Source organism: Vicia villosa, unplaced genomic scaffold (genome assembly GCF_029867415.1).
Source record: "Vicia villosa cultivar HV-30 ecotype Madison, WI unplaced genomic scaffold, Vvil1.0 ctg.002294F_1_1, whole genome shotgun sequence".
NCBI lineage: Eukaryota > Viridiplantae > Streptophyta > Magnoliopsida > Fabales > Fabaceae > Vicia > Vicia villosa.
This window is the reverse complement of record NW_026705886.1, coordinates 103551-126531: the sequence shown is the minus strand read 5'-3', so window position 1 is coordinate 126531 and position 22981 is coordinate 103551. Positions and strand designations below refer to the sequence as shown.

General features: G+C 34.0%; 2 protein-coding genes and 1 pseudogene across 2 annotated transcripts; 1 reads left to right on the top strand and 2 right to left on the bottom strand.

Annotated features, from left to right (window-relative positions):
* Positions 1 to 8201: 8201 nt before the first annotated feature.
* Positions 8202 to 10420, top strand: LOC131638364 (uncharacterized; annotated as a pseudogene).
* Positions 10421 to 11753: 1333 nt separating this feature from the next.
* Positions 11754 to 13379, bottom strand: LOC131638367 (uncharacterized). The gene has a single exon (XM_058908923.1). The coding sequence runs from the start codon at positions 13202 to 13204 to the stop codon at positions 12050 to 12052; it is 1155 nt and encodes a 384-aa protein (XP_058764906.1). The 5' UTR covers positions 13205 to 13379; the 3' UTR covers positions 11754 to 12049.
* Positions 13380 to 21053: 7674 nt separating this feature from the next.
* LOC131638372 (uncharacterized) lies at positions 21054 to 22616 on the bottom strand. Its single transcript, XM_058908931.1, has one exon. The coding sequence runs from the start codon at positions 22412 to 22414 to the stop codon at positions 21287 to 21289; it is 1128 nt and encodes a 375-aa protein (XP_058764914.1). The 5' UTR covers positions 22415 to 22616; the 3' UTR covers positions 21054 to 21286.
* Positions 22617 to 22981: the final 365 nt, after the last annotated feature.

Below are 22981 nucleotides of genomic sequence, written 5' to 3'. Positions count from 1 at the left end.
TTCAAATCAAGTAGTTTATAGACAAGTATATTATGGTTAATATGTATTGTCTACACTTCTCTGGTAGTTAACTAATTATGTTGTGTAAACATATGTGAAAGAGGCTTAATTTTGTGCAGCATCCCTAAAGAGGCTTTGGTTAGTGTGTCTGGACAACTAATTTGTAACTCTCAACATTCCTCACAGGGCTCTGAAAATACTCAATAAGTTTCTTTCTAAGGTTGTTGCTATGTCTCTCGCTGAGATTACTAAGCTTAACGACGTACGGTCGACTTTACCATATAGTTTTTACTTTATATTTGTTAGCTCTGTTGCATATAGTGTTTACGTCATTTATATTTTATGTTATGTTTTGTTGATACATATCACGTTTTCGTATAAACAGCCTTAGACATGTGGAGTTCTTTCCCTCAATCATGAGACCCAGCAACATGTGGATGTCCTTGATAAGTGTCAAATTGTAGTTATTTTCGTATATAGTTTATGGCACTTATCGTCTCTTTTTCCTCAACTTGTGCGTGAATTTGCACGTTTATTTAGATTTGTACATATTGTGTATAATTTCTGTTTTTGATTATTTATGTATCGTTGGATAGTTTTTCATCTCTTTTGTAGGTATTCATAATTGGAGCATTGAGTAATAAGAGCCGAAGGCACAACTTCAAGAATGCAATTTTTAGCAATTCATCAATGAATAAGGATCAAAACAAAGATGAGAAAAATAATCAATTTGGTTGATATTTAGGAATTTTTAAATAGATTATTGAATAATTTTTCCAACGCTTCAAATCGGGCGTAAATCAGAGTTACAGTTCTCGGGTTATGGCGAAAACAAGTGCTGATTTTTTTCAATTCAGCAGAGAGAGCGCTAAACACCCATAGACCGGGCTAAGCGCGACTTGCGACTTTGAAACTCATTAAATAGGAAAAAATAGTTTTTTTGGCATGTGTTGGGTATTTTTGAGCCCCAACTTCATCACCTTCATTCTTTTGATGTTAAAGCTTAGAAAACAACATTTGGAGGTTGTAATTGGATGATCTGGAGTCGAAGCTTCTTTGCTCGTGATTGACACCATGAAAGATTTGGTTTTCTTCTCCATTCTTCTCTTTGTAAGCTTAATCTTTTTGGGGTCTGTTTATAAGTATACCTTGTTTGTATGTCTATTTATTGCTCATGGTATTGTATAAAATCTCTTTTACAAATCAATGTTTATGTTTATCCTTGTTTTTGCTTTGTGCTATGATTTGAGTTGCTTTAGACATAAACTCCTCAAATCTTGTTCTTGGATGAATATTTGCTAGGTTATATACTCTAGAGATAGATTTAGGCTTAGTATTCATAGTAGATATCGACTCTTAATGCCTTCGTGTTATTTGAGTTGCGCGAGACATCACCGACGAGATCAAAACAGTTGATATCACACTTTGTGTTAGACATAACCTCTGTGTGAGGGATACATGATGATATTGAAGAGTAATTTAGGTTGAATAAGACTGAGTAATAGGTTTAATTATTTTACGGGTATATGAAACTCAATCCCGAAATACTTCCAATATTTTGCTTGCCGTTTTACTGCATCAACAGTCCTCTAGTGTGATTGTACACTCACCCATTGGAAGATGAAACATGTGGGTTTCGGGTCTTCGTCGTTCTAATAAGGCAACTATGAATTTTTTATCGATGGTGTTGTTGGAAATATTGGTCACATGTCCGAAGCCCTCACGTTGTATATACGACACTGTCAACGGGTCAGGGTCAACATAACCGTGAGAACGACAAGAGAATCAAGAAAACATCCTACAAATCAGATATAAATTAATGAGCATGAACAATGTATAAGTATAGATGTATGGAAGAAACAGTATATAAAGTAATAGATGTATGGACTTACAAATGACAAAGTGACCGCCTTTGTTCCTCTATGGGTTTCACCCATGGGTAGAAGGAGGGACATGTTTGAAATCTTTAAGACTTGTTTGAAGATGAAAAATTGAAGTGTTTGTGAATATAAGAAAATAACATCATTAATACAACAACACAGACAAAAAATGACATCATTAATGCAACAACATTTTTAGGATATCACAACTGTCAAAATAATGTCTTCTGATTCATGCATCATGACACATGCATCATTGTCATTATTAACTTCATCCCACCAACATTCTATTTCTCCCATGATAATTTACGTGCTCATTCTCAACCTCTAAATTCTTCTGATGCTTTCACCAGCTTCGTACTCCCCGTCTAACTAGAGCATCAACGACCTCTTCAGATGGTCCATAGAATGAATGTTCCGAAATTTTATTTTGATCGGAGGTATCACAACTGAGAAACAAACATGCCCATCTCTCTGAAAAATCGATAAGGCTGTCATGACAAAAAAATCAGAGAGAATATGAGAAAACGGTGGAGAAAATGTGTGAAAAGTGAAGGGAGAATGGAGGTATATTTATAGGAAAAACCTAACACATATGAGTCATCACAATGTGTAGGACACCCCCAAACCTAGTTATCCATCCAGGTAAATTTTTTGGAAAAAAATGTGTTTTTATGTATTTTTTTATGAAAAACATGGTTATTTATATTTTTTCTATATAATATATTGATTCAACATAAATCAATTATAATAACATCAAACATTACATCTCACATCATATATAGTTAAGAAAACATTTACTAGAAACATCCGAGTTACCAGTATCATGAGCAATAGCAGATTAGCAATCAGAGTTATTAATCACAAAAAATGGAGCAGAACGACCGACTTTAAAAATAAAAATAGCGGGATAGCAGATAGTGAAATATATTTTGTTGACTTTTTAGAAATGACTGTAATTTAGATAAAATATATAAATAATTTATAAAAATAACACAATCCTCATAAATGTTTTATAAAAATTAAATTAATAAAATAAGAGAAAATGAGTGATGCTCTGTCAGTATAAAATAATTTTACACTGTCAACCAATTATAATCATGTATTCAAATAAATTACCTTTTTATTTTAATTTTTTTAATGACATGGCAGATTGATGATTTTTTATTGGGTGACAGTGTAAAACTATTTTACACTGTCAGTGCATATCCATTAAATCCATAAAATAAAACTAATGGATTAAAGATTTAATTATTTGTTCAAATATATATTATTTTTACTATTAATATTATATCTTTATTACACCATCTGTCTCACAATAGGTGTCCTCTTTTCTATTTTTATTTGTCTCAGATTATTTGTCCATGTTAAATATCAATACTATATTTATTGTTATTTTTCCATTAACTTACCCTTATTTATTGTGTTTCGATTCATTTAACTAATTCACTATCTACTATTAATAAAGTTATTTTAGTAAATAACAGTCATTTTATAATTGAAATTAACATAATTAATGACTATCTTAAAAAGTGTGAAATTCTCAAAGAAAACACCTATTATAAGGCGGAAGGAGTAAATGTTTTACAGTTGATTGAGAAGGTAAGGGAACAAATTAACTACTGTTGTACGTAATTAATTTTACAGCTGTATCTTAAATATTGTTTTTATTAAGTAACTATCCAACTATTTTTAGCTGTTGTTGTAATGTTAATAAGATTGAACAAATTAATTATTTTTAACTTTTCAACTCTTTTTTATCAATAAAAAATAATCAGCACTTATCCTTTATCTCTTTATCTTCTCTTTCTATTCTGCTTTCTTTGATATTGCTCTTATACATCTTCTCTTCTTTTTTCTTCAAAAATTTGTAAATCCACATAAAAAAAGTTTTTGAAAAAAATGAAAATCAGTCAAACCGCTTTGCTCGGGTTTGACACGCGACCAATGCTAGCGGAGAATGCAGCCGCAATTCATTGGCGCAACCGCACCCTTGTTCTTGCGCGGTGGGTGGCTACCCCAACCGGAGCGCCAGGATAGCGGCGACCGCGGCCGCATTTGACAACTCTGTTAGCAACAAAGATTGATCAGAAAGTACCACAAACTACATTAGTGGAGGAAGAATTGGTTTTGGGCGAGACATGAACTAACATGTGCAAACCCATAATTCAGCAATTCGGCAGCAACAACACCATAAGACATACAAGAGTTGAGGCACATCCAAAATATAGGCATGTAAAATAGACCCAGTCATCATAACACATGTCGCGGTAAAAACCCTACATGAACACGACAACTTAAAAAAAAAAACTCCATAATTGCACTGCCACTCATATCAACAACAAACTAAAACACAAAACTCCCCATGTTAGGTAAAAGAAAATACAATAATCACCCTTCCTTACAAAATACAAGCCCTCTCAACACATTTTATGAGTATCATAAATTTCACCTTTACTACAACCACAAATTTTATAAATTGCTTATAACCACAATATCAATAAGAAAACTATATAACTTAGGAATTTTCAATCATCAAACCTGCTCCATTTAGTTACTTTCATCACACTCCTCTTCATTATTCTGCTATCAACTTGGAGATCAACAATGGATTAAAGTGGGCTTTTATAACCAAATTGTGAGAGTTTTAGCCATGCTGGGCCGAGATCCGTTTGTGACCTATTTTGATAACCCTGTTTACTGCAACGGTTGCGTCTATGCAGCGTACCATTCTAGTATGGTAGTTATTGAAAAACTTCAACTTAATGGCTTTACAATCAACTACACACCTCACGTCATGATGAAACAATGTACTATTTCGAATTGAAATTTTCCATGTACTGGGTAGGGTTACTATAGTTCTTGTTTTCATATTTGATTGTTCTTAACAAGTGTGGGAAAAGGTCCAAAGTATCAAGGATAAAGTATTCTTTATATGCATTCTTGATTCAGCCTTTGCTTGTCAAGCAAGTAATCCAGAAACTAAAGGAGGCCGCATCTATATCACCCTAGAGAACTTCAATTTTTTCTATGTTTACAATATTAAAGACAATTGTCTTATGACCTATTCGCGTTTCTCTAATTTCTTAGAGAGTATATCTTATTCAAGATGGTTCATGCCAGAAACCAGGTACTTTGACATTTTGACAAATTTGTTTCAAAAATATTTTACTCCTATATACAAGGACTATTCTTTTAGTTTTATTATAATTTATAGATGTTTTGTAGGATGAATACTACATTCAACGAACAAATTAGAGAAAATAAAATGACATGTGATGTAGTTTATTTAAAGGATGCAACTAATATTGCACATAATGAATCTCTACTTCCTCAAGACGTGGTTGAAGTGATTGCAAAACATATTAATGATGTGTTTTCTTATTTTCATTTTCGTGCTAGCAATAAACTCCTTCGTCTAGCCGCACCACCGATTCAATGGAGATCATCTTCTTCCAAGTCAATGTCAAGGTTTGACGATCACTCCATGTGTCCTTTATTTGTGTTTTCAAAGAACAATGTCTTCACTTTTGTGAATCGAAGCATGGCCTCGAGTAAAAATACATCATAAACTTTCCTCAAGATAAAGGTAGGAGTTGGAATTCATAAATTTATTTTTCAAAAGATGGTTGGCTATTATTGGTGGCAGTTAACGGTTTCTTGGAATGTCAAGTTTTCTTCAATCCATTTACAAAACAAGTAATACCACTCTCATTTGAGCATAAACCTATCAGGCATATCAGGTGTTTTGGCATGTCACATTCCTTAACTTCTTATGAATGTGTTGTTGTTGAGTTGAATGAAATATCATCATTATCTCCCATGACAACAGCGCCATGTAGCAATTATATCAATAACTTTTTAGTTGAATGTGATGGCAATCTACTGTCAGTATTTAAGGGTCTTTTACCGAAGGGTGGAGTTCAAGTTTTCATGTTGAATGAGTCTACAATGACATGGATCAAAGTTGAAAGCCTCAAAAATCACATGCTTTTTGTTGGTAAAACATCATTTTCTGTTGTGGCAAGCATTCTTGGAATGGAAAACAAAATTTACTTTTCTAGACTTAATGGCCAGAGTCTTGTGTTTTATTCTTTAGAAACAAAGAACTATGACACATTTCAACATGATCAAGTGGTGGATTTTCATAATGTGAAAGAACACTTAAAGGGCACCTGGATTCAACCAAGATGGCATTAATTTTGAGCTCTCAATCAAAAAAATTTAGATTTTCAATTTGAGAACTTATGTGTAAGTTTTTTATATAGTTATTATGTTGTTTACATGTCAGAAAAAAGTATAGTTGCATTTTTCTTCTCTCTTTATTTTTGCTTTTGTTTGGAGAAGTTAATCTATTAATTTTGTTTCTCATTATAATCGGTCAAATTATATTATGTTGTTTGCCTAATTAGTTTACTTATTATCCTCTCTGCATACCCTGTCCTATAGATGCATCCCTCTTGACAAATCATTCAGCCAGGCATATCTTGGAGAGGGAGGTAAGTTTTCTTTGATTATTACTTTTTTATCCAGTTTATGACTTTGCTTGAAGGTATACCAGTGTTTTTTTTAGAAAATTTCAGGAGAGGGATCCCCAGAGGTTCTACAACCACGGCCAGAAGATTGTCGCTCTCGTACAGCCTGACGAGTCGTGGTTTCAGGATGCACTCGCAGCTTCTGGGCTGAGGGACCTCTATCAGGTCGGCTTCCAGACGATCCATAATGGGATACTAATGGCATTTGCAGAGAGGTGGCATCCAGAGACTTCGTCCTTTCATCTTCCTCACGATGAGATTATCATCACTCCTGACGACATTGCATGCCTCCTACATCTACCTATCAGGGGTATCCTCCTTGGTCACGGTAGGCTGACGAAGGAAGAAGCGATGGAGATGTTGATTGAGGGGTTGCGGGCTGATCCTACTGATGCAATTGAGGAGGTGGAGAGGACCCGTGGGAGGCACGTGAGGTTTCACTCCTTGCAGCGGATATATGATGCGGAGCTTCTTGCGGCATGAGGCTGCTGGTGACGAGGCAGAGGTGGATATACACAGAGAGCAGGTGTTGAGATGTTACTTCCTAAATTTGATAGGCACTCAGCTCTTTGTGGACACAAGCTCAATGTACACATACGTTGTTTAGCTGACGTACTTATCGAATATCGCACGTGTCCATGAGTACAACTAGGGAGCAGCTACACTGACGTACACCTACCACAGACTCGAAGAGGGATGCTTGTGGAAGGCAAGGACTGTGGTTGGCAGTTGTATCCTCTTAGCAGTAACAATCATATATCCTTCTACATTTTCTCAAAGTTTATTATATATTTGTGATAGTATGTTTGATCACCGTATTTTTTCAGGGTTGGATACTACAACACTTCCCTAAAGAGGCATTCTGGTGGACGTTAGAGACAAGTGCTCAAGAATTCACTTATTCGGCTGCTGTGATTTTTCTAGGAGAATTTGGGCTAAGGTTATCAAATGGATTGACGATTACCCTTGTTCTTCTGCAGTAGATATGACAGGTGTTTCTAGCATCTCTCAGAAGGTGAAGAATAGCGGGGATAGAAATGTTATTAGTGTGATTTGGATGGCCTCAGTTTGGAGCTTGTGATTGATGCGAAATGCTATTCTCTTCAAAGGTAGCTTGTGTAGCTTTTTCGAATGTTTATCGGCAATCAAATTTCTTTCTTGAAAGTGGATGGGGATTGGTAACAAACCCTCAGTATCCAATGGTTTTCATGTATGGAATACTCTTCATTTAACTTGTTTTAAATAGTTAGTTGTTTTTGTGCCGTTGTAAGGGTTTGAGATCTCTTGTACTCATTTCGTTTATAATTAATAAGTGATGAAAAAACAATAATATTGTTAGTTGATTTACTTGTATTTAATTTAATAATAAATTATATGATTTGTTTGTTACAATAAATATTCTTCACTAATATATGAAAAATTAGAGAAAATAAAAAAGAAAATCCCTTTCTTTTTAAACAAAGGGCGGTGGAATTTATTTTTTTCCGACAAGAAGGACGGTGGATGTTGAAAATTGATTGTAACTTGTTAAAAAATAAATGTAATTTTTTAAATTTTGATGGTAAATATCATAATTATTTAGCTTGCTAAATAGTAGGAACACATACTAAGTCTTAACAAACTCTAAAAAGTGTAAATAAAACCCTTACTCTAATTCAGATATGGAAAGAGAGAGAAAACCTATGCTTCTATATTTCAATGGTAAAACCCTAAAGACTCCAAAACACTTCATTATTCTCTCCAATTTTAGTTTATTGTTTGATACAGAAAAAGAGAGTTGCCGAACATGGAAAGAGAGAGAAAACCTATGCTTCTATATTTCACTGGTAAAACCCTAAAGACTCAAACCTTTTGCAACATATCAAATCCATCTGAAACCTATTCTACATGGAATCCAGAATTGTGGAAATCAAACCTTCTAACCATACAACATGGTTGGTTTCTTTGGGAAAACATTATATCAAAATACGTTAGTAACTTGTTTCTCTGGAATCCATATGACCTTAAAAAAATCATTCTCCCACCACTTCATCACAATGGCACTGTTTTTCGTGATTGCGTTTTGTCATCCCCTCCATCTGCATATCATCAAACATGCTCCATTTATTTATTTTTATCACACCACCCTTCAATATTCTATTACCAATTTGGAGATCAACAATGGACTAAAGTGTCCTTTTTTAACGGCATTGTTAGAGGTTTTGCCATGCAGGGTAGAATTCCTTTTGTCACCTATTTTGATAACCCAGTTTACTGCAATGGTTGCATCTATGCAGGCTACCATTCTACTATGGTAGTTATTGAAAAACATCAACTTAATGGCTTTACAATCAGATGCTTATATCAACGCATGATAAAACAGCAACCAACTAACTTCCAGCAACTTATAAGTCACTTGATTGAATCCAACAACCAACTATTTCGAATCGAAATTTTCCATGTACTGGGTAGGGTTACTGCGGTTGTTGTTTACAAATTTGATTGTCGTCAACAAGTGTGGGAAAAGGTCCAAAGCATCAAGGATAAAGTGTTCTTTGTATCGAGTATTAATTCAGCCTTTGCTTGTCAAGCAATTAATCCAGAAACTGAAGGAGGCCGCATCTATATCGCGTTAGAGAATTTCAAATTTTTCTATATTTACAATATTGAAGACAATTGTCTTGTGACTTCTCCGCGTTTCTCTAATTTATCAGAAAGTAGATCTTATTCAAGATGGTTCATGCCAGATACAAGGTACTTTTTTGATTTTTGACACATTTGTATTGTTTTAAATATATGTTTCTCCCGTATACAAGGACTATTTTTTAATTTTATTATAATTTATATATGTTTTGTAGGATGGATACATTCAAAGAAGAAATTAGAGAAAATAAAAGTATATGTGATGTAGTCTATTTAAAGGATGCAGCGGATATCATCGCACATAATGAATATGCACTTCCTCAAGACGTGGTTGAAGTGATTGCAAAAAATATTAATGATGTGTTTTCTTATTTGCATTTTCGAGCTAGTAACAAACTCCTTCGTCTAGCCGCACCACCGATTCACTGGAGATCATCTTCATCCACGTCAATGTCAAGGTTTGATGATCACTCCTCGTGTCCTTTATTTGTGTTCTCAAAGAACAATGTCTTCTCTTTTGTCAATCCTAAGCATGGCCTCGAATACAAATACATCATAAACTTTCCACAAGATAAAGGCTGGAGCTTGAATTCAGAAATTTGTTGTTCAAAAGATGGTTGGCTATTAGTGGTGGCAGTTGACGATTTTATAGAATGTCAAGTTTTCTTCAATCCATTTACAAAACAAGTAATACATCTTTCATTACAGCATAAACCAATCAGGCATATCAGGTGTTTTGGCATGTCACATTCCCCAACCTCTTATAAATGCGTTGTTGTTGAGTTGAATGAAATGTCATCGTTATCTCCCACGACAACAGCGCATGTACATCTCCTTGGGAACAAAGTTTCTAGCAATTTCGCATTTGTAGATTGGAAATTTCCTTTCTACAATGTAAGTCCTACTTTTCATAATGGATTATTTTATTTTCTCAGCATAACAGGAAAATTAGGAGTAGTAAAAGTAACAAGAGGAAGCACAAGTTGGAAAGAACTTGAGGAGCCTCAAGCTCCAAGTAGCAATTATTTCAATAACTTTCTAGTTGAATGTGATGGCAATCTACTGTCAGTATTTGAGGGTCCTTTAGCAAAGGGTGGAGTTCAAGTTTTCATGTTGAATGAGTCTACAATGACATGGATCAAAGTTGAAAGCCTCAAAAATCACATGCTTTTTGTTGGTAAAACATCATTTTCTGCTGTGGCAAGCATCCCTGGAATGGAAAACAAAATTTATTTTTCTAGATTTTATGGCCAGAGTCTTGTGTTTTATTCTTTAGAAACAAACAACTATCACACATTTCAACATGGTCAAGTGGTGGATTTTCATAATGTGAAAGAACACTTAAAGGGTACCTGGATTCAACCAAGATGGCGTTGATTTTGAGCTCTCAATCACAAATTTTAAGATTTTCAATTTGAGAACTTATGTGTAAGTTTTTTTTTTTTTTAGTTATTATGTTGTTTACATGTCAGAAAAAAAGTATAGTTGCAATTTTTTTCTCTCTTTATTTTTGCTTTTGTTTGGAGAAGTTAATCTATTAATTGTGTTTCTCATTATGATCGGTCAAATCTCATAATGTTGTTTGCCTAATTAGATTACTTATTATCCTATTTGCACATTCTTCACATATAACCTATAAATTCAGCATTCTGGATTCAGAAAATGACATCACAAAAATGTATATCCTCTTCACTATAAATTTTAGACACTCTTCGCTACATTCGAGTTTTCGTCAGTCTTGGGCAAACTCGATAAAATGCTGAATTATCCTGAATATTTCTGTATTGCAACTCTAAGACATATTTGAGAGTGCTTGAAATATTTATAAGAAAAATGATTCTGAACACCCACCAATGTCTCAAATATGTGACTGCTGCATTCCCCTGAATGCAGTGGATAGATCATTAAGAGTAATTGAAAAGAAAGATATTAGAGTCAACAATGAGTTTTTTCTTTTGAATAGTAACAACTTCCTGAAAATTGAAGAAGCATAGCTTCTTTTTCTTAGACACACATTGCTATATCTTTACTGCTATACTCTGCTACATCTATAGGTTCAAACCACACACAAAATTTTACTGAAAAGTAGCCAAAGCAATGGAGTATTGAAACTAAACATTAACTAAAAAATTGTGATATTCATCACATTTGAATCGAGTGTATCTAACTCTAACACGTGAACCTACAAACAAACTCCCTTGAATTCCCTGAACCAAATCTGGTTATGAGATATGCAATGGTTGATTCATAAGAAACAATTAAACATGTTTAATAAGTGATTAACAAACAACCCCTAAGCAGTTAAGTGGCTGTGCAGATGGCTCTCTGCAAAGCCTTTGTCATTCGCTTCCAAGCATGTGCACAACTAAAGCAGCTGACTAGCCAACTAAAGCCTCTTATTTTGTATGTCCTTTAGGTTTTAAACATTTCCTTCGAAATATTCAACAGCCAATCAACAGAAAAACGAGTCACACACAGTCCTACACTCCTACCACGGCATAGTTCATCATCAAGATCTCATATTTTATGAGGTACAATACTTCTATCTCAGCTTCCCTTTACTCAACTTGAAGACATACGATTATATAACTAAAACGATAAGTAGCCAGTGAGGTTGATCGGCTGCTGACCAAATTTGTATCGAAACGAAAAAGGGCATTGCACAAACAGACAGGATAAGAATAATCATCAATTCATCATATAAAGCCATCAAAGCTATCAACAAAACTGCTTGAAGAACAGTAGACCTGACTGTGTACCAAAATATATAACTCATGTTGCATTCAAAAGTCATTACAACAAGTAGTTCTAATCTAAATAGCTATGATTTTCATGTCAAATTACAACAAGTAGTTCTAATCTAAATAGCTGTGATTTTCAAGTGAAAGACTTGGTAAGCTAATACTAGTACTAGACACCAACTAAATTGACTATATCAAACCCAAAAAAGTCAAAGATACGCAAGAGGTTGTGCCATCTTCAAAACAAGGTTCTAAATCCTGCCACACCGTGTCATGGTTGTGGAGACAGTTTATGTCGCTTCCCATATTTCTGTCGCAAAGTCTTATTTGAAACACCTTTTTTCTCTTGATACAATTCCAACAACTGACAAGATTCTTCCTTAAATCGATTCACATATCTCTTCAAAAACAAATCCTCAGACACTCTGAAAGGAGCAGCCAATTTAGCATCCTTAATCAAACCTTTAGATTCAAGAAACTTCAAGACAAAAGCCCTAGGAATAACCCTTTTCTCCAGACTCAGCAAAAGAAGTATTGGATTTTTGGCAAGCACACGGGAATCCCAACCCATGTGATTGACAAAAAAATTCATCGATGCCTCAATGTTATCCACAGATGCCAACATACACCATGGATACATGACAAATGCGGACCCAATATTTTCTTCAGACCAACCCCATTTCTTATAGACATGAATCTTGGTTTCCCATATGGGTTTCATAATCTTAGCACGCAATGCTACAGTGAAAAAAGTAGTTTTGGGGTTGAATCCCAATTCCATTACTTCCACCACTACCTTCTTAAACAATGAAGGGTTTTGAGTGAGTAGGTTATTCCAATTTCGAAGCAAAAAGGAAACAACTTTAGAGTCAGGGACCCCATTTTGAAGGAGAAATTGAATATTGTGAGAAAGGGTTTTAGAAGAAATGAAGCAAGGGTTAATTTTGATAGAGGCGATGGTTGATTGATCAGAAAGTAGGAATCTTTTGACTAAATCATAAAATGGGGTGATGGAATTTTGCAAGCTGAGGTATAAGAACCTTGGATTTTTGGTGATGATGTCGATGAGGTCTGAAGTGGAAGCACCCTTTTGGAGAAGGAAATTGAGTTTGGGGAGAATGGTTTTGTTGGGGTCGTAAGTGAGGAGAATGGGGCAGGTTTTGATGATAGTGGAAAGCTGGGAATTTGAGAAGCCGTGGGATTTGAATAATGCGAGGACTGAATCGGGGTTTTGAGAGTTGTGGAGAAGAAGTTTGGTGGAGATTTTGGAAGCTGTTTGTGGAGAGAAACTGAGGTTTTGAATGAGGTAGTTGACAGTGAAAGCGTGGTTTTTGGAAGAAGAAGAAGATGATGAAAAGGGAGAGCGAGTTGTGAATGTGAGGTTATTACGGTAGAACAATGAGCTGGCAATGTTGTAACGAAACATGATGATGGGATTAACAGTGTTAGGAGTGTAGTTTGATTCATACCATTGTTGTTGCAGTAAGAAGATCAAGAGTTGCGCTATGGTGTTTGTTGATCTCTCGCCGTTTCTGCTTGGTTCGTTTTATAATATCGCATAAGTCTACGTTTTGATTGAAAGAATTGTAGCGGAATGAAACACGATATTAATATAGAGTGGAGCAGAGTCGAACATTAGGGGAGGAAATAGTTGTCCGTAAATACACATATTCTATCATGTTATTGTTTGGTTCACAAAAAATATTAAATAATAATATATATATATATAGGGAGCATATCAAGTGAGAGCATTTTATAATGAGAGATGAGAGGAATAAATAGCAACCATTAGATTCATCAAGAGAGAGAAATTAATAGTCACATTAATGCATTAACCTTCTCTCTCTTGATGAATCCAATGGTTAATATTTATTCCTCTCATCTCTCATTTTAAAATGCTCTCACTTGATATGCTCCCTATATATATATATATATATATATATATATATATATATATATATATATATATATATATATATATATATATATATATATATATATATATATATATATATATATAGAAAGGGATATGCACTGACAGTGTAAAGTTTTTTTACACTGTCAACCAATCACAACCATGTATCCAATTAAAACATAATTTTAATTTTAAAAAACTAATATGACATGGCAAGTGTAAGGATTTTGATTGGATGTATGTGTAAAATTTATATACACTGTCAGTGCACTACCTTTAAACTCATATATATATATATATATATATATATATATATATATATATATATATATATATATATATATGACGCTACATATTTTATTATATTGTTTATGTAATTTTTTTAATTTGACAGAACGGAGCAGAATGAAACATGATGGAATGAAGTGGAGCGGAGTAGAACATATATTTTATTCTATTGTTTGTGTAATTTTTTTAATTTGACAGGAAGGAACAAAATGAAACATGATGGAAAGAAGTGGAGCGGAGTAGGGATGTCAAATTGCCTCCATTAGCAGGGATCCCTGTAACATCCCGATTTTTATTAATATTTTTATTAATTATATTAGTAATTATATTATTTAGTGTTTTTAATAATTATTTTCTTAATTTAGTCATTTGTGATGTTATCGAAATTTTTGCTTTTTGGAATGATTTAGTCGGTATTAGTTCGGGATAGCGGATCGATATTTAATAAAAAAATTTAATATTTTTAGTATTAGAAATATTAATGAGTTAATATTTAGCGTTTTGGAAATTTTCCGAGTAATTAAGATTTGACCGGAAATATGAGATATTGAGTTATTAGAGGATTTTATCAGTATTTATTTTACTATTTATTTTGACTTTATTTGGTGTGTTAATTAATTAATTGATTGTTAGGTAGTATAATAATTGATTATATTAATTAATTTGGTGTGATAATTATTTATTTAATTAATTTAATGCGTTAATTGATATATATATATATATATATATATATATATATATATATATATATATATATATATATATATATATATATATATATTAATTTTGCGTATAATTGTGTTTATTGGGTTTAATGAGTTAATTAATATATTAGAGGGATATAACTAATTGGGCCTAAGTAGTAAAAATAAAATATGAAATTGATTGTGGGTTAAGCTCATTAAAAATAGAGATAGTAAGGAAAATAGGGTTTTAGAGGTTATAACTCATTCAGGGAAAAAAGAAGAAAAAGGAGGCTAGAGGAGAAAGAGGAGAAGAGAAGAGGATTTAGGGAAAAACTAGAAGATAGAAGGAGATTGATTCAAGGTAAGAGGGAGAATCCTTATTATTATGGGTTAATATGATTGAGTCAATGAGTAGAAACATGTTTAGATTGAAATCCTTAAATTCTCATGGTTTTGTGATTGTTAGGTTTTCTTTTAATTTTTCACTATTGGTAGTGTTTATATGTTCTTGAGAAACTTTGTGTGATATATTTTATGATTGTTCCAAGTGCTTGATATCCTGACATTATAACCGTATTAGTATTATTCTGTAAATGTTTTGAATAGATACTGCTTGATTGAAAAAGTATGCTTGCGATAATAGAAACAAGCCATGCTATCACTTAATTATATGCTTATGTAAAATTACTAGTTTATTTAATAGTGGATTAATTTATTTGGCAATGATATCCATATTAATTTGTGTAGAATATGCATGTGATAAGAGAGACATCTCTACTGTTATTTTATACTTTAAAAATTTAAATAGATACTGAGTAACATTTAAGATCAATTTTATGACTACTTCATTTTCCCGATTCTGAAATAAAGCCATGGAGTGGATTTCTATCTTGCCTTAATACTTGCTGGTGTAGTAAAATGTACAGTGTATAAATTTTATATAATCCTTGTTTTATTTGTTTATAATTATAAGTGTAATTAATTATATACAAGTATTATTATAAAATAAAAGTAGGATATTGATAATATTTGCTAAGCTAAATTATTTTCAATTCTGATAGAGTTATTAAAAGAGTCGTTAGAGTTGTTAATAAAATTGTCGGAGTTGTTTTGAATTATTAAGAGTCATATTTTTAATTGTTTGTGTAATTCTGACATGTTTAGAGTTGTCAGTGTATGATGTCGGTGTTTGTTTTTTTGTTGAAACTTTAACAATTCATATCTTTTAAACCGTAATTCCGTTTGGGTTCCCGTTCAAAGTGTTAGGAAGCATAATTATGAGATGATATACATAAATTGAAATAATAGAAACAGTCCCGTTTGACCGAATAGCCGAATTAAACGGTATAATTAGTTGTCCGGAATTTAATGAAAACTTACGTGGTAGCTAAGTCTAATTAGTAGATTAACATGGTGGTGTTATTTTGTTGAAAATGTGATATTTACGAACCGACCGAAATAGTATGGATTTAAATATCTTTTATATTAAATATTGGTTTAGGAATAGAAAATGAATTAGTAAATTGGAACTAATGTAGTGTAATTATTAATTGGTTGAGTTATTTAATAGTTGAATTAATTTCAATAAGTTTAATTGATTGGAATAAATTTTGAATTAGATCAATTATTTGGTTTTGTCGATAAAGTATGGTATCTTGAGAATTTAACCGTAATTGTATTTTTGGCCAAATACTAATGAATTGATATTTGGTTTGGAAGTATATTCTTATATTTGTTGGCAATATGAATTAACATGAGATAGTACGATTTACTAGTGTTAATTGTATTTTGTGAATCATAATTGAATATTGTTTCTATCATGTGAATTGATATCAATGTGTTGTGAATGTTGTGTACAATTTGATATATAATTCATGGAGTTGAATTATTATGGATATGCGATAAGTTAAGATTGATGAGATAATCTTAATTGCATAGTTGTTTGGTAATTGTACATTCATTCATGGCATAGTCGGCTTGTGGAAGCGGTGAAACTGTGGGTTCACATGGTAATAGACGGTGATCCTTGAATGGAAATAGACGTAGAATACGTTGATTCTTAATTGGAAACATACGTGGTGGCTTTGATCTTGTCCGGATCGGAAGCGTGGCTTGGATTCTAGATATTGAATCGGAAAGCGGTGAAACGTTGGGTCCACATTGCGGTACCACAAGCATAGCGTCACATATCTTGCATTGAGTCACATTAGAGTTATGTGGTAATTGAATATGTGAATTGATGTAATTGTGATATGTGTATGAGTTTGATAATTGAAATGAGTGATGTTTGGATACATATTTGGTTAAATGTGTGAATATGTGATAATTATGGTTATGTGCATAATTGGAAATATAGTATTGGAATTAGAATAGTATACTCTTTATACTTGTTGAAGGCTTAATATATGTGAATATATTGATTCATATTATGTTACATGATTAGGCAAGGTGTAATGAATTCGTCTAATTGTTGATCTTAACCATTGTATCTTATCATACTTTCTTCATAATGATTCGTATTCTCACCCTTCTGTTTTAATGTTGCCCTCGTTTGGCGACATGCAGGTTCTGGAGTTTAGTAGCTCGTGCGCGATCTAGCCGGAGTTTTCTCCCGTGTTTTGTTGGAGATTAGGTAGTGAGTCGATGCTCTGGTCATGTAACACTGGGTAGACTAGGCGTGTTGAACTCATGTTTCTAATTGGTTATGTATTATGTTATGACTTGAGAAATTGTTATTTGACTACTTGTTGTTTGAGAGGCTTTTAAGCCAACTATTCTGATTATGGTTTATTTTATGTTGAGATGCTTATTGAGATATGATCCTGGTATGGGACAGGAATCATTTTATGAAATACATGAGTATTTAGTATTTTCCGCTGTGAATGCATATTCTATATGAATTGAAATTACATGTTTAGGTGTTATTTTGAAATGACCAGGTGTATTGTATATTATGGATAAATGCTGTCGTTTTTTTTTAAAGTTTTTAGTTTTTGAAAACATCGATGTGACGCCCTTTTGAATTATATGCATGTTTATTCTCTGATTATATGCTTATTTATCTGGGGTATAAAAAGGGTGTTACAATCCCCGTGGGGATTCCCCGTTTGGGGCCCCAAAGACGGGGATTATTTTCCCCGCGGGGACAGGGATGGGGAACAAAGTCTCCCTGAAAGCACTTCGGAGACGGGGGTGACGTAAATATCCCCCGCCCCGTGGAGTCCCCGCCCCGCCTAAAGTAACATAATGTCCTTATGTTTTATATAATTTTAAATTATTATGGAAGTTTATTTGCCATTTCATATAATTAATCTTACACACAAATTTAAAATATATATGTATTGTTAGTAAAAGAGTGAGATATAAATGATTATTTTAATTTTTTTAGTTTGAAATTTTGGTGGTTATGACACTCAATATTATAGATTAAATATTGTTAAAACAATATATTTATCATAAAAGAATAATTTCTAAATTTCTTGTGGTTAGTTTTTTTAAGCTTTTACTATTAATTTGATTTAAAATAATAAATAAAAAATCATGTTTATGGATCTGTGCATGAACCATGGGGATCCGTGGGGACCCGTGGGGATCCGCGGGGATGGGGATGGGGGACAAAATCCCCCCGTAGCAGGGACCCGAAGTGGGGATGGGGAATAGATTCGAGGGCGGGGATTGTGATGGGAATGTATCCCCCGCCCCCGCCCCACCCCATTGACATCCCTAGAGCGGAGTAAAACATAGATTTCATTATATTGTTTGTGTAATATTTTTCATTTGACAGAACGAATCTTGTCGGACCCTTATCAAAGATCTTTGCCGCCTTATTATGCTACCATGTTAAACCCTTATAAGGAATCCTTACAACCTTTTTAGGCTATTATCTTGATGAGGAGTCAAGGTCGCTCTAAAAGGTCATCTCGTTCGAGTCAAGATTGAAAATTGTCACCGTCCCTCAAGGCTTAGCCTCACGAGGTGTTTTCTCCCACTTAAAGAACGAAGAACTAAGAGGAACAAATAATAGAATGACAATAACATGAAATCAATAAACATACCGCAAGGCCACAAGAAACCCTCTAACGGTGCAACAATACATATAGTACAAAAGAAAATGCCTAAGAGATAGATAGGATAGACTCGGTTTTTCAAGACACGCATGAGAAACTCGCCTTTTCAAGTTTCTCCAGAGGGACTCGCATTTTCAAGTCTCGTCTGAGGAACTCGCTTTTCTAAGTCTCGCTTAAAGAACTCACCCTTTCAAGTCTCGCCCATAAAGAAATTATCTTCTGCTTAACTTAAGTTACTCGGCTCTTCCCAAACCTCGTGCTTTAAGGACAATAGACTAAGATTATTTTGATTGGGCTCTAAAAGAGTACCGCCCATAACTCAATCAGCCCAAAAGCGGCTTAAAAAGACCATATGACAAATCAGGTGAGCCTTATATCAGTTATATGACAAGTCATGGGGCGTCCTAAAAGGACTATATGAGGAATTAGGTGACCCTTATATGGCAGGTCATGGGTCACCCAACTATCCACCTCGCCTAAGGCATGGATTAGCCGACCCAAACTCATGTTATTAAAGTGGTAACTCCATTACTATGTGAAAAGACCACGAGTCCCTAAAAAGTTTGTATTTACCACTTCTCCAAGAAAGAAACCGCTCTTCCAATTCTCAGGGAAGAACGAGTTCTTTGTGTTTATAAATATCCTAACCCCCCTATGGTTAGGAGGAATGACTGAATACTTTAAGGATATTTGCATATCAGCGAACAAAAGACTTCCGTATAGTACATTGTCGGTGCCATCGACTCTATTGTGCTTTTCACAACTACAAGGACAACAACACTTGAAGAACTTCCGCGCAAACTTGTGTCATGTTTGAAAATGATGGTTAAGTTTTCATAATATAAGCTATTTCTTTAACAAAAACACAAAATAAACCTATATATTGTTCTCAAAAGCTATCCAGTGGAATTTTTGGAAAGAAGCTAAAAATAACTTATAAACATGTCAATATTATAAGTTGTTTTCATAAACTCTCTGCCATAAATCTCACAAATGTTTATGACACTAGATAAACTAATACCGATAGAATTTTGTAAACTAATATCAATCACAGGTTAAAACTTAAAATTGATTATTTCATTTCAAACCCAAAAAGAGACACATGCAACTTCCATATCTGTAATATCTTCTAGTGCCTCTATTATCTTCATACAACTTCATAAGTTTAGAAGCTTTGTCTGCAAATCATCACAGAAAAGTCACAAACACTTACTACTAAGCAGCCAGAGTAATGGAGCATAAAAACTCAAAAGTAACTAAAATTGTCATATTCATCGCATTCCAAATAAATTCAAATAAATTATTTTCTTTGATGTTACATATGACGCTACATACTCCACGGAACTCAAATAAATTCCAGCACTCACCAGTTTAACAAAAACCACATCACAGTTATAATACACACTCAAAGAATACACAGTAGTTTTCAAATTCCCTAAACCATGTGTAGTTATGAATTTGAACATAAATTAGTAATAATAAAAGGAAATTATTGCTGATATAATAGCCTTTCAGCTTATAACTAGTTAGTGAGAAAAAAAAGGTAACGCCCTTCAGAACAAGGGAACATCACCTGCAACAACCACTAACGAGTAAGTGTCTGAGCAAATGCCTATCTGCAAAGCCTTCACCATTGGCTTCCTCCAAGCATGTGCACAACTAAAGTAGCAGACTAACCAATCAGCAAAAAATGACTCACACACAGTCTTACACTACCATGGGATAGTTCATCATCAAGATCTCATATCTTAATAACTTTAATCTCTTCTACCCCTTAGCCAACTTGAAGACGTATGATTAAATAACTAAAACAATAAGCAGCCAATAAGGTTGACCGGCTGCTAACCAAATTTGTATCAAAACAAAAAGGCAGTGCACAAACAGAATAATAATAATTATTCTGCTCATATATAATGCTATCAAAGTTATCAACAAAACTGCTTGAAAAATAGTAGAGAAGAAAAGTGATAACAAACTTGAGAACTGAGACAGAAGCAACGATAGAGAGAGGTAAGCTAACTAGGAAATACTTGTGACAAAAATAGATGTATACTTGTTTCTTTCCAAACAAACATCATCCTCTCATCTTATTTTGGTTTTAGTTTGTACATTTTTGTGATCAAGATCATAAGCAAAGTAATGGATAGTAAGCAATAAACTTTGGTATAAAAAAACCACAAGCAAGATTGTATTTTAAGGTTTTTCATATCATGTTTGCGCTCACTTGTGCAACAAATAGTGAATTTAAGGTAACTAACTCATGTTGCTTGCAAGAGACATTATTAGTTGTCAAATTACAACTAGTATTTCTAGTCTAAATGGCTATGATTTTCCCTTTAATCGGTGAACGAATCATACAGGGTGATAAGTGAAAGACTTGTATAAGCTTATACACGTAGTAGACACTCACTGTTTCAAACCCAAAAAAGTCAAAGATACATGAGAAGCCCCTTGCATATCTATCTCCTCTATCTTCAAAACCGGGTACTATATTGCAGTCAAATTGCGCCATGATTGATGTAGCTTCCCAAATTACAATCGCAAACCGTTTCTCAAACACTATTTGAAACATCTTTTTTCTCTTCATACAGCTTCAACAAATAAGAAGCTTCTTCTTTAAAACAATTCACAAATTTCTTCAAAAATACATCCTCAGTAACAATGAAGGGTCTAACCAATTTAGTATCCTTAACCAAACCTTTGGATTCAAGATATTTCAAGACAAAAGCCCGAGGAATAACCCTTTTCTCCAAACTCATCATAATAAGTACGGGATCTTTCGCAAGTACACGCGAATCCCAACCAATGTGATCAACAAAAAACTTCATTACTGCCTCAATTTTATCCACAGATGCCATCATACACCACGGATACCTCAAAAATGCCGACACAATATCTTCCTCAGACCAACCCCATTTCTTGTAGACATCAACCTTGGTTTGCCATCTGTGTTTCATAAGCTTAGCTCGCAATGCGACAGTGAAAAAAGTAGTTTTGGGGTTGAATCCCAATTCAATTAGTTCCATCACTGCCTTCTCAAATACCGGAGGATTCTGAGTGAGTACAATATACCAATTTCGATACAAAATACCAACTTTAGACTCGGGAACCCCATTTTGAATCAGGAATTGAATATTCCGAGACGGGGTTCTCGAATAAATCAAGCAAACGTGTAATTTAAGAGATGCGATGGTCGATTCATCGGTAAGTAGGAATCTTTTGACTAAATCATAAAATGGGGTGATGGATTTGTGCAAGCTGAGATATAAGAACCTTGGGTTTTTGGTGATGATGTCGATGAGGTCTGAAGTAGAAGCACCCTTTTGGAGAAGGAAATTGAGTTTGGGGAGAAGGGTTTTGTTGGGGTCGTAAGTGAGGAGAATGGGGCAGGTTTTGATGATAGTGGAAAGCTGGGAATTTGAGAAGCCGTGGGATTTGAATAAGGCGAGGACGGAATCGGGGTTTTGTGAGTTGGTGAGATTAACTTTGGTGGAGATTTTGGAGGCGGTTTCGGGGGAGAAAGCGAGGTTTTGAATGAGGTAGTTGAGTGTGAAAGTATGGTTTTGGGGAGAGGATGAAAAGGGTTGGAGGAGAAGGTTGAGAATGGGAGAGGGTTTTGTGAATGTGAGGTTAGGGTTAGGGTTATGGCAGAGGAATGCTCTGCGACTGTAACGAAACATGGTGATGGGTTTTCAGTTTTGCGGCGCGGTGATTTTAAGTTTTGTAGCGTTGTTGCTAGTTGCTAGGTCCATCGGAGTGGCTCTTGCGCCGCCGTGGTGGTTGTCGGCGTTTTTGTTGTTTACGAAAATGGGTGACCGTTCGACGTTTTAACTCGTGTCGCCGTTTGAAATATGGTGAGAGAGACAGTAATGTTATTTTGATAAAAACCTACGAAGCTATCAAATGTTTATCCAAACATAATATTTAAGGGTGTGTTTGTTTCGGTGCTAGAAAAAAAATTCTTTGGGAACTTGAGGCTGAAAATAATTATTTTTTTGTTTGGTAGATGAGGAAAGAAAAAGAATGTCTTGGAATAAATAATTCTCAGGAATATAAGTTATTTACAAAATTTTAACTATTTATTCTCATGTCATAGGGTGGGAATTATATATTTCCATGGGAATAAAAAGTAACCAACTCAAACTACCCACTTTTATATCATTTCAACACATTCAGAGTGCGATACTAATAATGTTTCCGCGGTTTGGAGTCCGCCAATGGTAAATCAGGTGAAATGCAATGTTGAT

Bases quoted from the DNA above. Each gene is read 5' to 3' on its own strand.
- LOC131638367 (XM_058908923.1), bottom strand. From the start codon at position 13,204: ATGTTTCGTTACAACATTGCCAGCTCATTGTTCTACCGTAATAACCTC.
- LOC131638372 (XM_058908931.1), bottom strand. From the start codon at position 22,414: ATGTTTCGTTACAGTCGCAGAGCATTCCTCTGCCATAACCCTAACCCT.